This window comes from Ornithodoros turicata, chromosome 1 (genome assembly GCF_037126465.1).
Source record: "Ornithodoros turicata isolate Travis chromosome 1, ASM3712646v1, whole genome shotgun sequence".
NCBI classification, from domain to species: domain Eukaryota; kingdom Metazoa; phylum Arthropoda; class Arachnida; order Ixodida; family Argasidae; genus Ornithodoros; species Ornithodoros turicata.
Genome location: NC_088201.1, coordinates 139,963,843 through 139,979,750, shown reverse-complemented (window position 1 = coordinate 139,979,750; position 15,908 = coordinate 139,963,843). Strand labels below are relative to the sequence as shown.

Below are 15,908 nucleotides of genomic sequence, written 5' to 3'. Positions count from 1 at the left end.
CTCTTGACACTTACGTGCACTTCAAGCGTGCAAAATTGTCCCTGCTTGCGTTTTCAGAGAGTAGCAGCAAAGAGACATACCCAACACTTATCCCCTCTGTTCTCTGTAAGCCAGCACGGACAATCCCGTCCAGGTTTGGCAAAGTAGCTGCAGGTGAGCCAACGATCGTTGTACTGTAAAATGAACAAAACGACGGCTATAGCGTTTTTCTTGCCATGGAGCGCGTAGCAAACATGTCAATATGCTGAAAGGCGTGAGACATGTGCCCAGTGGCGTGTACGCCTCGCTGTCTCGATGAATGAGCAACTGGATGTAGTATCGACTCATAAGTAGTCGAAATGCCTCAATTTACTAATGGTATAGTTGAAGGAAAGCTACCAGCAGTAGGATTGAAGCCCATATGCTCCGATTTACTGGCAGGGATGCTGGCAGCACGAAAGACAGTAAAGGGAAGGGTTTCAGTTTGATCCCCACTGGTGTTGCCTTTTCCTCTACTGCCATCATCCAATTGCAGTATGCAGCTAGATGCTATGGCGCTTGGGTTGTGTTCGTCCTTCTATGTTAATAGCCTCTTGCACTGCAATCTTACATGAGAAAGATGGCGCCCTCCACGAGTGTGTTCTTCTGTGTGAATGTGGAAGCGATTTGCAAGATTATAGAAAAGAATGTGACGAGTACGTCTCCCCGTGTTTCCTTGCGTGGTTTCGTATGTTGACTAGACGGTCAATGGCATCGTGTAATTGGTGGCATCTCCGACGGGATATCGTTGGTTTCAATACGGCTGCTGGTGCCTCTTCTTCAACTGCCATTATCCAATTGAAGTATGCAACTGGGCATACTGAGGCTTCCGTCGTGTTGGTCCTTCTGTGTTTTATTGCCGGAGTTACAACTACGTTGGACGACGCCTCTGGAAATACGTTGGCTCCGCCCTTTAAATAGCTGGCCTAATAGTTATACAATTATTTTATTTCTCAAGAGTTCACCAATAGCGAATGCCTTTTTTGGTGGTGCACACAACCGCCACAAAAGATAGAGAAAGAAAAAAGACCAGCAAGCACTGTCACACATTATACACAATAAGAAGAAAAAAAAACATTACAATATAAATTGTTCAAAGTACCACTCATACGAGTTATGAAGCATAGTACACGATATGCAAATCTACCGCCACCTGTCGGCGCCCAACCAAGTTAGTGCCATGTTTGGCGCTCTCAGTCAATGATGTGCAGTGCGTCTTACGGATAAACATATTGTGAAACCGCCCACATGTCATGTGTCCGGACTAAGAATGGGTGACAGATATCACCGAACTCCCCGTGATAACGAGCACATGGAAACATTTTAAGACAGCAAGATGTCATCAGGAAGGCATCTAAAACGGTCCTAGAAATTCCACATGGAGCCGTATGTTGGCATTTCTGCACTTCGGACGAAGAAATATCGACGCAGTTTGGTAGCACTGTTCCCCTCACATTTCATGACGTGCTCGCATGTACATTTTGCTCGTGAATGCAAACTACACGTGTCGTCGAAAACAAAATATGTGCCCAGGAAGCACATGGTGGGCTAGTAAACGTCTAAATGACGTCTAAAAAAAGAGATAAGGAATGTCTATAGAATGTTCTAGGCACTAGACCAAATGTCTAGTATCCGTCCACTAGACGTCAAATAACACGTCTAACGTTACGCCACCTAGCCATCTAGCCCTAGACATCCGGTGTCTATGTACCTAGCCGTGATTTAGACATTCTTTTGACCTGGATGTCTGGAACAGGGTCAGACACTCAACCATGTATTAGACATGAAGTCTACAGCTAGACCAATTTTATCCCTACATTCAGGCGACAGGTCTAGGGTTATAGATTTCCTGTACCTTACTTTAGCCACCTTTAGACCTACTTTAGCCCATGACTAGTCCTGCTACCGTCCTGGCATGCATTCATGCAGAAATGTGATATAATTGATAGCAACACGGATCTCAGCATAAACATTTATTCGCAGTAAACCACACACGAAGTCTACGGTGCAAAACTCTGTCTAAAACTGGATTGACTTTGCCGCCAAGCGGGCGTCTTGTGTTTTGACTGAGGAGTGTTGAACTGGCAGCAGGGTGTTGATGGCCACCTCATTCCTTTCCTTTCTTCCAATGAGTGATTGTTGGTGCTGCAGCACTGCCTCCAATGACTCACTGTGGCTAGAAAAGAGAACAAAACATGTCAGAAAGCATTATGTAGCCTGCTAGTTCTAACTAGTTTGTTTAGTGGCTATGCACACTCTTTCACGGGATGCTTGTCTGGCCACATAAGAGCAAAAGCTGTATCAACACTGATCTGAGAGACACAAAGAAAAGAAGCTGCACGTACAAAAATCACAGAACTGTTACAGCTACACAACACAAATTGCAGCAACAGCTGAAAATCTGTTCGCGCGTCACTACCTGATGTGGATGCTAGAGCCCTGCACCATCCGCGGATGGAAGCGGATATCCGTAAGATACTTGCGGATTCGGATGAGAATTTATCACTTTCTGCGGTGTGCGGATCGGATGGCTCGAGGTCGGATGTGGCTATACCGCATGCTGTAATTTTTCTACTAGCAATTTATTTGTATTGCACATCGACAGCGAGCGCATGCCCGGGTTCACCTTTGACCATGCACGGCCAAGACAGGAGAGAAGGCATTTTGGCGTCCGCACGAGCACTGGTGAGGAAGCGTTCCAGAAGTCTCTCCATATCGCGTTTGTTGAAAGGTTTACCTTTGCTTGTCGCCGTGAGTCCTTCTGTGAGAGCATGGAGGCATCCGAAATTATACCAACATTCTTCCGGCTGTGTTTACGCGTCCTTCGAAACTTGCGGATCTAAACGGTTGTGTATGCAACGGTCCAGATCGGATAACGTGTGCACGGATGCTAAAAATCTTATCTGCGCAGGGCTCTAGCGGACGCTGCCAGGATCTCAGGGAAATGAGGATGTAACAGCTGTCGCTGTGAAAGTACATCAATGTGACAGGCGTTTTCTCGTGACACACAACCTTACCTGGTCGAGCAGGCGACTGCTAAGCACTCCATGATTGGCGCAGCACTTCGATCACTGCATTACGCTAAAACAACATCTGTGCTGCTCTCATAACTTTGGTGCAACAATTCTGTACAGGATAAAATAAACACTGTGTATATTATAAAAGACAATACAAAGCAAGAGCTGTATCACCACGTCAAATATTATAAGTACGTAGAAGTAGTATACAAGTTTATTCACATGACGTCATCCGCAGGAGACTGCCACTGTCGCTAGCAGGCAGATTTGCTGCCATCGGCCTTGGTAGATCTCGGCCTTATTGTAGATTTCAGTCAAGCTGTTACCCATATTATACTCACCGTATATCTGTGCCCGTATTCACCAGTCCCACTTAGCCACTGGTTTAGTGACGTCTGGTTTCAGTTGATCACGTGAGTACTTCGTCCGCCAATCACGTACAACCACCCCGCTGGTCTAGCCCGGCTACCGTGAGGCCCAATGCGGCCTCCATGGAGTTTGTGTGCACAACGCAAAGGGCTAATCTACGCTTCGCCGGAAATTTTTCGGCGAAATACAGGTAAGTTTTGACTTGTAAAGCTACTAGAAGTATTTGTAAGGCGAATGTTGTTGCACTTCAATCAATATTTGCACACAAAAAATATTTGCACACAACGTCTCACTTCGTTCGCCGTTCACACGACGTAAACCCGGCGACCTAGCGATGGTCTAACTCCCATGTATTTGCATAGGACTGATTTAAACTAGGGGTGGGGGTAGTTTAAAGCCGGTCTACCGCGGAGCAGCTGTGAATGAGCCTTTCGAGAAACAACCCAAAAATAGTTTTTGCTGGACGTTGTTTTCAAGTTTTCAATAGTTTTCAAGTCGAAATTAAGCAAAAAGAACGTTGTGAGGAACAGGTGAGCGAAGTAAGTGAAGTAATAAACCCGCCAGTGAGTTAAAAGTTAACGATCGGTATGAAGTGAAATTTTGAAATCCGCTCTCCTAATTTAGGACCAACATCGTCAAAGTTAGTGATGTCAACATTGGCAGCTAGACAGTAGACACAAGTCACTTTCCGATCCAAAGCTGACAGGAGGTCGTGCACAAACAGCTGTTACCTCCAGCAACAAAAACGACGCTGATTGTGCGTGGTACTTTTAATACAGCCCCTAGTGCCTCTGTTATACATCACTAACAATAGTTCGTACTGTGCTGCCGTTACTGCACACTACAGTGATCGCCGGTACTTGTGAACGAGCTTTGTGTTCCTAGATTACTGTTAAGTGTTTCCTGTTAAAAATGCATCAATCAAGTTTGTCTTCTAAACTAAACGGAGGTCACAAGAGAGATGGGAGGTTCCATGAAGCAGTTATACCTCCATGTGCCTTACAGCTATACAGCGGAGTATGGTACATGTTACCCAGCATGTAAAGGCACAAATATCAAGCACGTAGCTCGCCTTTGAAATGCTATGAGTGACATTCCAAAATAGTAGCATTGAGAGGGTACCTGGAGTTATATGTTGGATGTCCCAGTGCATTAACAAGGTACAATATTTCAGATCTGACTCTGGAAAGGGCACCATATGAAGGAAGCTCTAGATCCCCTTGGAAGCTTGATTTGCTTGCCCAGAAAGATGCAAGGTCCATAGGAAAGCACTATTGTGTTCTGTCATTATGAAAGCACTAATGTTTTTTTGGAAATCACTATGAGCATGTTTCTTGGCACAATTTTGTGCTGGTGAGATCTGCCGATATGCTTATCGGCTTCAATGCAGGGTGCTGCTGTATATCTCGACTGGGAGAAATTTTGACAAAAAAGCGTGTCTTTAGGATATCAGACTTGGTTATTTAAAAGTACAGGTAGAAATATCCTGCACAAGGAAATATTGTGAGCAGTGTTTTGTGTCGACGAATTTGTATGGACAAATGAGAGCCTTCACGGGGGCATATAAACAGAACACTAGAGTGTCAACCATCCCATGTAGTCATGATGTCGATACCACTGTCAGGTGTGTGCAGATGCTGCGAACAAAATTGTGAGCAGGTTTCACCTTGCCGGTTCAGGAGAAAATCCACAGAGAAGTGAAGGTCTCAAAATTTTATAAGGACGCACATGTAAGCACATTTGTAGCTAAAATGTGTGCTCTACCACTTCCAGCACACCACACCAGACGGGGAGGACAAATATGCCAACAACCAACATTTCTGCAATGATGATGTACCGTAATATTAGAAAATATTCAAGGTGACAGCTACTTGCTTTTATGCTCACATTTATCATCTGCTAACAGTAGATGTGGCTTTGTAGACTGCCACCGCAAGAGACAAAACACAAGTGACGTGGCTGCAGACTTTATCAAAGCAACATATTTCTGGGATGCGATTACTGCCAATACAAGCCCATGACCATGATTCACACAGTGTTCCCCTTCATTGTGTGAGCAGCACTGTGTATGCCCAACACTTTGTTTATTTTCTTCCAAATTATCTGTTATGGGCACAGCTGTGCCTGTACCTCATGCTTTTGAGTTGTTTCTTTGCATTAAGTCAATAAAACTTGTTACGCATTTCCACAAGGATTATTATTATTATTAAGGATATCAACTATTAGTTGTGAAGTACAGATGTTTGTCCCATGCCACATGCTATGGAAAAAAGAAATATTTACTACATTGTGCACGGAGACACAACTCCAATGCATTGATAGTGCAACAGAGCGAAATTCTATTGGGCAGTTTAGCATGAAAAGCAGAATCACTAGCTGACACTCGTACTGCACAGGAAGTACCAACACTGAACAGTTGAAATTACTGCTGTACATTGGACATGAAGAATGATTGAATATCGGAAATGCTATCTGTTACACATAACGAACAAATAGAGATCATGAAAAAGGGAACTGTGATGGAAGGACATGTAGGGTGTGTCTGAGCCAGTGCAAAGAGAACCAGTAACACAATTACCAGTACCGTGAAATATATGTAGATCACAGGGACCTGTTGTTATTGGTAATGCTGTTTTTCCACCTTGTACTGCGGAACAGAAGTACATTGATCTGTCTGAAACGCAGCTATGCTGAGGACAGTCACCACGTGGCAGATTGACATTTGTATCATCTATGCTAAATCATGGGTATCATTATGATGTGACTGCAGATGTATGACAGATCATGCGATCCGAGAACACAGGCATGCTCATTTTTTGCAAGATTTCCTGGCAAATCTCACATGCTATTTTATGTTGACAGCTGTCATGACACTGATGTCATGACATGGTGGCGACACGGATGTCAACGACACTCCAGCTTTGCACTGGTATGATCTGTGCACTTGTTGTGTAGTCTCATATGCTGTAAGGCGCAAATCTTAAGAATAGAAAAACACGCTCTTGTGTAATCAGGTCACAAGATTTATTCTATACATCTGCATTCACATCCATATTGCAACCATGCCTCTATTTATCATGAATGCTCAAATGCCTGTAATTTCGTTCTGTTGTGTCTGTCTTCAATGTGTTCTAAATAGCTGAGTTCGAGCAATAAGTATAGAATAGTAGAAATTGTAGTAATACTGCATGAACCAAACCAGTACCCACTTCTAATATACACTTCACTTCACTGTACTTTCAATTATGTTGCAACTTCGTTCTCCTTACACCACTACAGGTACGTGCTAAGTGCCCACGATTCTTCCTTTTTGACATGTCCTGAATATTACCTGATAGGAACAGGTACTCCCATTGCGTACTAGCTTGACTCACACTCCACCCGTAAATGCACAGCAGTGAATGAAGGATGAACGCAATATGTGCATACTACCGTCACAAAATTCTGATGTAATTAAGGGTGTTGTTATCAGCATCATTACAAATGATTCTAATATGTATGAATCTGTCACTCGAAAGGCCACAGGATTGCCTAGACGCTGTTACAATGCAAGACACTACGCCACTCATTTACATTTCGAAAGATTGAAGCTTCCTTCCTTCACATCATCACAAGGAGAATGTGTGGCGCCTCAAGCATACTAGTTTTACTGCATAACCGGCACAAAATGCCTGTGACATATGTTACACCTTCTTATTTAATTTGTTTCAGGAAAGCAGTTCTTCAATGCAATACGTGAAGAAAACTAATTGTCGTACAGATATGTGGCTGGAACATGACTAACCCTGCTTAAGTGCATGAAAAACATGTAATTGTAAGAGTAGAAACCATTGCTTCAGGAATATTGTGGTTGTGTATGCAGAATTTTTCCTTTCTTCTAAAGAGGAGTTTCGCACTACCTCTACCTCTGTTTCTTTTTGTAACCCTGCCCCCTCCCACATTTTTTTGTAGTGCACCCTTATGGGTACATAAAGTTCAATAAAGTGTAATGAAATAACTATATGCCCTTCATGTGTACCAACATAGATGTGTTTGCTCCAAATGCAAAAACATCTATGTTATTTTTCTGCATATTAAACAATGTCCCACATTTCTGCTCCCAGACTTTGTCCTTGATGATGCAGTACACCGCGTTCACTACCCTAATATACTGTCTGGTTGTGTAGCTTTGTGCTGACACAGCTGAATGAATATGTCGGCTTTTGCAAAGTTACAACTGCCAAAGTGTCTCAAAAGATAACAGAAAATGTGGACGAAAGATATACAATCCTGTATTTCCTAAAAAATAATAGCAGCCCATTGTAGATAAGATGCATCTGATTTCAAGTTTCATTCATTTCTTTATATGAGCTTATTTGCATTGCATTCATTTGTCCATTGCAGCCTTCCACTTACTGTCCATTACATATCAATGCAGAAAGCTAGCAGACAATGATCAGTGCTGCTGTTTCCTTTGATATTCCACGGTGTTGTTTCCCAAGAAATAGCACAATCTCTCAGCACACAGCTGTGCAGTTTATAACTGCGTAACTACGCAGTGCACAAATGCATGGGGCACATGCACAAATTTTTCAGAGCTTTACCATCTGTATTTCAGGTTGTCTGCAATACAGGACAGTGTAGAAAACTGGGAACAGTCAGAGAACTATTGCAAGACTTAAAAGCTAAAAAAGAAAATTCTCAAGAACGCTGTATAGAGCTGCTGACGTAATCGTGCAATACCTTAATTTGCACAATTGGACAGTGGCAGTTCTCAGAGCAGCCTTGCCAAAGGAGAAGCAGAGGTCACACGGGCCTCTCATGTGATTTTACTGTCAAAGTTGAGCTATCTGTGTCAGATTGAAGTGGTAAATGCAACTGCATCACCATAGAAATTATTTCTGAACGAAAAGTATAAATGAAAAGCCTCAGCTGGCATATTATAGCATGGCATCAGCTGTGGGGAGTTTTTAGGCATTAGTGGTGGTGATTGTTTGGCATGTAATGGTGCAATGATAATGGAAGTGAGATTGTTTACAATGCCAGTATGAAGTCAAGAGAGGAGCTTATAAAGAATGAGCGCAGAAAAAGACCCTGGCTGGATATGTAAGTGTTTCCTCAATAATATATGACTCTGAACACGCAAGCACAATGCAAAGAACAGCACGGATTTGCTTGTAGCCGATGTTGCAGCTGTTGTTGTATGTGTTTGCCTGTGTCCATTGTATGTTTGCTCCACCCTTGAAACACCATTATTGAGACAAATAAGACCTTCTGTATGAGATATTTGATCCATTTTAACAGCAAAGAGAATATTGTTTGCATTTTGTGTATGTGGTCTCAATAAACAACAAACTCTGAATGGCTCGGATTTATTGTAACGACACTAAAGTGTGCCCTTTTATTTTTGCAGATATGGCGTCTGTGATGTCAAGTGCGCTCAATATATAACTGTAGGACAAGTGTGTACATTCCCATTCTATTAAGTTCCAGCAACTGACAGCCTTTGCTAGCTGAACAGAATAAATCAATTCAGTACTTGATGATTTGTACAAGAATGTTATATGCAGAGATACGGAGATAAAGGAGGTCACAATTAACCCTAGCACCGCACTGATAGAACGACAGGAGGTCACGACCCTGGCAACTTCCACACAACTCACAGGCTGGGGCACCCTTTGTAACATAACGAAAACAGCGCTAACACCCACACACACAGGATGCGGATGTAAACAGGACTGAACAGTTCGTTTTACGTCGTGCGCCAGAACAAACGCAGACAGCGAAGCGATTCTTTAACGCGTTACAGATTTGTGACACCTTGTAAAGTACCACGTCAATTTCTTGAAACCATAACACTAGAAAAGTTATGCGTGTGGGAGTCCGATGCAGGATATGGCCACCCTTGCATCAATGTTATTTCTGTTTACTTACAGGCAGCCTACCGTGATGATGCGCCTGCACACACGTTGCGCACATGACACCAGACTTGAAAGCGTAAAAACAGGCTGCTGAGATGCCCCAGCGATCGAAAGGATATCTTGATCGTTGCAATTCACCACGCAGGCCGCACAACAAACGATAAACAAGCGATGGTCCATGGAGGTGCAGTTTTACGCAACCACAATCGACGACCGAACACTGACAAAAGCACAACAATCGCCTCCACGAGAATACGTACAGCTGCCTCTTCAATAACATGGCAAACGCGCTCTTTGCACATTGCTTTAGCGATCATATTAACAAACACAAAGGCAGGCTTAACTGTCGGCTACCCACACACCATCCCGCAGCCACCTGTAGCGGCGCCAGCGCCGCCTGAACTTTTCTTTATCAACCTCATAACACAAAACAAAAACGAAGAAAAAAAAGAAACCGTGAGTCTTCCTCTTCGCGGTCCTTCCGTCGTCTGCTACTTTCTCCCTCCCCTCAACCATCTCATGAGAATGTGAATAATGCGCATGTGTTGTGGTCAAAGGGCTTCAGAGCCGGAGAAATCACGTGATCAACTTAAGCCAGACGTCACTAAACCAGTGGCTAAGTGGGACTGGTGAATACGGGCAATAGAGTGTATCCGAGCATTCGCGGCTATTGCATTTCTAGGAAGCCACCTCTATGACGGAAATGTTGGGGACAGAACGACATTCCTCGAGAATGAGGGTCGACAACTGACGAACATGAAGCAACAGAACACGTCTGAAGAAATATCGCTGCGCCCAGGTGATCACCAGTTACTTCCATCCATTCCTGGGCTGCCCATACTGGGTTAGTCCAGCATTGCAGCTCGCGGTGGCTGCTAGCTAGCGTTCAAATGTTGGTCTGTCAATAAAGGAAAAAAAGAGAAAAACTGATTAACTAGAGAAATAAGGCAGAGAAGTTATTGAACTTCGGATTCGCGTTTGTCCCTCTTCATTTGGTCCGATAAGGAACTGAAATTGAGGTTTGTTTGAGCCCGAATTTGAGCGCAACAACAGTGAACAACCAAGGCGCAACACAAGACCTGGTGCAACGGAGTTCATGGTAACATTTACTTGAGCTTGATTTTTTTTTTTTTTTGATTGGGTGTTAGCGCCGCGAAGCAACTGTGGCTATGAGCGACGTACAGATGTGGACAGACGGAGAGAGGATAGCAGGAAGGAGTGGGGGACAGGGGGGTTAGTATGCGTCCTGGGCCGACTTCAGGGGGAACTGTGCCGACATTCGTCTGGAAAGTCTTCGGAAAACCCAGGGAAAACCTCAGACAGCACAGCCGGCGGTAGGATTCGAACCCACCACCTCCCAGTCTTCAGCACGACCTAGGTTACCACCAACGAGCGGACGCCTTAGCCCACTCGGCCATGCCGCTGGTACTTGAGCTTGAGGACGACGGAACACAACGCATACATAGAGACGTGGACAGGACGTACACCCCCAGGCAAATCCGCTGACAAGGATGTCTGTTATCTGCAGTCACATAGTTCAATTTTTCGTAATCCTATGTAAAAAAAAATACAGCAATTAATCTCACCGGTCCTTCCAGCATAGATGTGAAGACATTTTTGGGGCGGCAGCAGATCGGGAGCACAAGTTAAAGTACTTTTTGAGCAGTCACTTCACCTCTTACGATATCATTACTCTTTACGCTTCTTGTCTCCCTGCCTTCTGACAATAAGCACTTTGAATCTCTCTTGTTGGCGGCGTAATCGAAAAGTGCATTCATGTGTGTCAATAAAACCATGTTTGCTTTATATGCGCTGTTCATTGCTTAAATTATCACTACTCTACCACAAATTGTATGAAGGGAAAGAAGTTGGGGTTCCGTTGGGAAGACGACAGCAGCGGATATCGGGAATCCTGGCCGGCCTTTGTCTTGCCGGCGTTACAAAACGTAAATGGGACAGGTTGCGGCAGACAACAAGCTCCTGATTAGATTGCGTTGCTCCCCGTCATCGGTCCGCTCGGCTCACGACACGCTGTGCTGCTTAGGGCTGTACAGTCATATAAATATTTGGTTCCGATAACCCGCAGCTCGTGTAAAAATATTTCGAGTTGTACTCCTAACTGTCGCTATGAGTTCCTGCTGAGACAAACAACAACAACTATATTTCGAGATTATGAATGGGAAGTTTCATCGCCAGGGGCGACACTCTGCCGCATTGCTGGTCGTGATGCGGGGAATGAAATAATGAGCCCCTTCACGATAAGGATCGAAGTCCTATAGTATGCAATAGAGAAAGGTGAAGCGAGCTTTGAGGGCAGAGCGTTGGCAGGCTGGATATTGCCAGGGACCAAGCAATTTTGTGAGAGAAAGGGGGCGAGAGTCCAGCTCGTTAAGGGACCCAGAGAGTACGGTTCGGGAAGGTTGATAGTGTGGGCAATGGAGAAGAGTGTGCTCTAGATCTTCTACAGCCCCGCAGTGACTGCATTGTGCAGAGTCAACTTGCTTCAAGCGGTAACGCCACTGCGCTGTAAAAGCCACATCGATGAACTAATGCGGCATCTTGACGAGACGTACGTCGAGGCATGCGGAAAGCCAGCGCTGGATCAACTCTGCTCAGCATGGTTAGGGGAGAACCTCGGCTGTCGATTGGCGGGAAGCAAGAGGAGTCACGAGGCGACGAAGGACGGAATGACAATCTCAACTCAGCAGCGCAATACGCTTTCGTCTCCGAGACGAGAGTGCTGCTTCTGCGGTGCTCTCGGCCTGTTGAACCAATTGGACAACCACACTCTGAAAAAAAAAGGAGTCGTACCGACTCCATCCAAGCAAACCAGATACATCCAGGAAATATCCGTAAGATATCTCGCCTGGGACGTTTGGATATCCATTGGAGTTTGCCACAGATCCGTTTTACATCCATGCGATATCCCAGCGACTAGCATTTCTGCCATGTTTGTAGATCCACTGAAAGTCCCTGCGACGTCTGTCACGGATATTTGGATATATACGGGAGATTACGAATATCGAACATATTTTGCTTTTAACAATTTTGTGCATCAGATATTTAGTGTTTGTAGAATGCGTAGAGACCACTGCAACTGTGCACCAGCAAATAATACTTATTGTGTGTTTTAACCGATTTGATACTATTGGGAACAAAACATTACCTTAGCCTAACAGGATTCGCCACAGTACAGCAACACCGTGGGACACGTCAGCATAAGTGCCGAACCCTGCCCGCCTCACTTGGACCACTTGGGAAAACCCGCAGTAACCTCTATTTGCGAGCTGGATGGAACATATACTGAAATACAAATCGTTACACACACGTTCGTTAGGGGTGGCGTGGCGTAAACCATTTGTAACGGTGACGAGGATGTATCTTCGCAATTCCTGTGTTTCTGCATCAACCCACAGTATACCCAACAACATTTCTGACATCCCTTCCTATCGACTACTGTTACTACTACTGTACTATTGACTACTAATTCAGGTTACCGTCTCTATAAGGACAAACAAATATATCCTGGATCTCCCATAGACATCCCTAGGATCTGCAGGCTGCTTGTCATGGGACATTCAAACACCCAGAGCGCGATATCCTTCTAACATACCAGGGACATCTGTTGTTTACTGGAGTAAGCCAAAAACGCAATGAAATTGTGCGATATCCCATAAATATCCTATGGATGTCTAGATATTCAGGACGTTCGCGACCTTGTAGGGATGTCCCAGGGATATTAATGGTTTGCTGGGTTTACGGGGGTAAAACGTCCTAACTCCGGGGTGCAAAATAGCACCCCTTTTGAAGAGTATCTGCAACTCCGGGAACTACGGAGTAAAGTTTACTCCTATGGTACAGAGTAAAAGTTACTCCCATACAGCTCCCTATTTACTCCAGCATATCGGGTGTAAAAGTAACTCCGTTCATGAGGCTAGCGTAACTCCACTGGGGAGTTCTTGTTATGCTACATAAGGCATAAAAGTTATGCCCTTCACCTGGAGTGCACATTACTAAAGTCGTCTCCTCACCTTGAAGATCATGCAAATAAGTGTTGCAAAACAGTATCTCTAAATAAGAAACATTTATTGTATCTCTGATACAAATTGGCAAGAACAGAAAAAGGAAGTTTTCAGTGCTTAATATGATCCTATGAAAACAACTGGTAGGATGCCACAGGTACAAGTACATTCTTGCATTATAAGGTCGACACACCCCAATGCAACTATCACCTGGCATATACTTCCAACTCCTACAAACAGGAAACAAAACAGTTATTCGAAGTTCATCTGTCACTATACATTAACATATCAGTGCATAGGAATTTGGCATATCGGCACCCACTTTTCTGCTTTCTCATGAGAAAGCAGGGGAGACGCGAAGTGCATCTGGCTGAGGCATAAAGTGCAGTACATGTACTTTAGATTTTTCTTTTTTCTTGGCAGAAGGGTAGTTGCCTTATATGAGAAACTGCTGTCATATGCAATTCACAATTTGGAGCTACAAGAATATCTTGCCTAAAATAGATGTGTGCATACACTTCCCAATATATCTATTGTAAAGCACCTGTAATAAGATGAGCACTTACACAAGTGAAAAGGTCAGATGCACCTCCTTCAGCAGGTGAGCAAGGGCATGAATTACTCATGCTGGGTAATAATCTGCAACATAAATATAGGTAATGGAGTCCGAGCAGTGGCGATATGTCACGTTATCATAAGTCAAATACTTTCATAACTAACAATTTCTTGTGCCAAACAAACTATGCTAGGAAAATGAATGGTTGGAATCATGTCTGTGCGTGCAAAAAGTGATTGGTGCTATGTCGGTTACTTACTATCTTGTTAATCAATAATATTCTCATTTATGAGCTGATTATTACTCTAACTAGTCCCTTTCTCTTCCTTGCAATGTGCATCCATCCTTTGTGGAGGTGGGGCAGCACTTTCTTTTCTCTGTCTGCCCAATGTGCCGTTCAAACGACTCGTAAATCTGAAACAGTAACAACAGCATTAGAACTCAACACTGATGCAGTGGCGGATCCGGGGGGAGGGACGGTTGGCGATCGCCCCCCCCCCCCCCACTTAGGTGTGTTGGGAGCTCTAAATAACGACAACCTGTTCGGTTAGTGGCAAGAGCCCAACTGATGGTTTAATGATTGTGCTCGTGAGATGGTGCCTCGCACCAGTAGCGATGTGGATGACCAGACCAGCGATGTGGATGGAGGTGCTGCACTGCTACATGGCCCTCCCCTTAGCGAAGCGGTCGACAGTCATGGGCAAGCGGTGGCAAGGGGAAGGGCCCAGCGGACGTGGCGAGGTGAGCGGGTAGTAACTGAGGTGGCGGGCCTGGGAGACGGTGAGCAGGGAAGCTCGACGGGGGAAACCACTCCTGAGGTGGGGGCAGAAACCGACGCGAAAGAGGAAGGGGAATCTCCGGGCTCATCCAAGAATGCCGGCTTCAAACGGTCGATGGACACTGTGTCCTGACGGTTTCCGAGCTGAAGCGTAAAGTGCTTCTGAGAGTGCTTGATGACACGGAATGGTCCATCATAGGGATGTTGCAGAGGCTTGCGGGTGCCATCATGCCGGACAAATACATGGGTGGCGGACTCAAGAAGTGGGTGCTGGAAGGAGGGTCGTGTGGGAGGTCGCGAAGGTTGAGGGCGAAGTTGGGCCATGGTGTTGCGCAAGCGGTCGACGTAGGAGGTCAGGTCAGTGAGGGGAGGATTGGCTGGAGTCGGGAAAAAGTCACCGGGAATACGGAGCGTGGCGCCGTAAACCATTTCCGCCGGCGTGCAGCCCAAATCTTCTTTAACGGTCGCACGAAGCGACAGGAGCTCGAGAGGCAGCACTTCGGCCCAGTACGAACTGCCATTGGTCTTGAGGGCGGTCTTGAGACGACGATGAAATCGCTCGACCATGCCGTTCGCCGCAGGATGGTAAGCGGTGGTTCGCGCGGGGTGAGAGCCGAGTATGGTGGTAAGGCGGGCGAAGAGGCCGGACTCGAACTGCCTATTGTAGTCGGTCGTTATGGTAGCCGGGACACCAAATCGGGAGACCCATGTCTGGACGAAGGCTGCAGCTACAGATGAGGCTGTGATGTCAGCAAGTGGGGCGACCTCAGGCCAGCGGGTGAATCTGTCTATGATGGTGAGCAGATAGCGAAAGCCTTGCGAGGGTGGAAGTGGCCCGACGATATCTATGTGAATATGAGAGAAGCGAGAGTCCGGTGCCGGGAACTTTGCAAGTGGAGATGACGTGTGCCGGGATATTTTGGAGCGCTGGCACGGCATACAGGATTGGACCCAGCGCTTGACATCGCGGTGCATGTTGGGCCAGACGTAGCGAGCCGATACAAGCTTATGTGTAGCCCGGACGCCGGGATGGGCCGCGCCGTGGAGTTGATCGAAAATAGCACGGCGGATCGTTTGCGGGAGAAAAGGGCGGGGAGTGCCGGTAGACACGTCACACCTGACGGTTGACGAAGCTCCAGGCAGCGCGACGTTCCTGAGGTCAAGACGTGTTGGCGAGGATCGGTAAGAGGCCAACTCGGGATCGTGAAGCTGCAGATCGGCGATGACGTCGAGTGACAAGGTAGAGGT

At 45.5% G+C, this 15,908-nt stretch overlaps 1 protein-coding gene across 2 annotated transcripts in view; it reads right to left on the bottom strand.

Annotated features, from left to right (window-relative positions):
* The window catches only part of LOC135369951 (uncharacterized), a 101,540-nt gene that overhangs the window by 67,860 nt on the left and 17,772 nt on the right, over nucleotides 1-15,908 (bottom strand). For both annotated transcript variants that reach the window (XM_064603561.1, XM_064603570.1), the window contains exon 3: nucleotides 81-173. In XM_064603561.1, coding sequence (XP_064459631.1) covers nucleotides 81-173 — 93 coding nt within the window. The remainder of the gene's footprint in view (nucleotides 1-80; nucleotides 174-15,908) is intronic.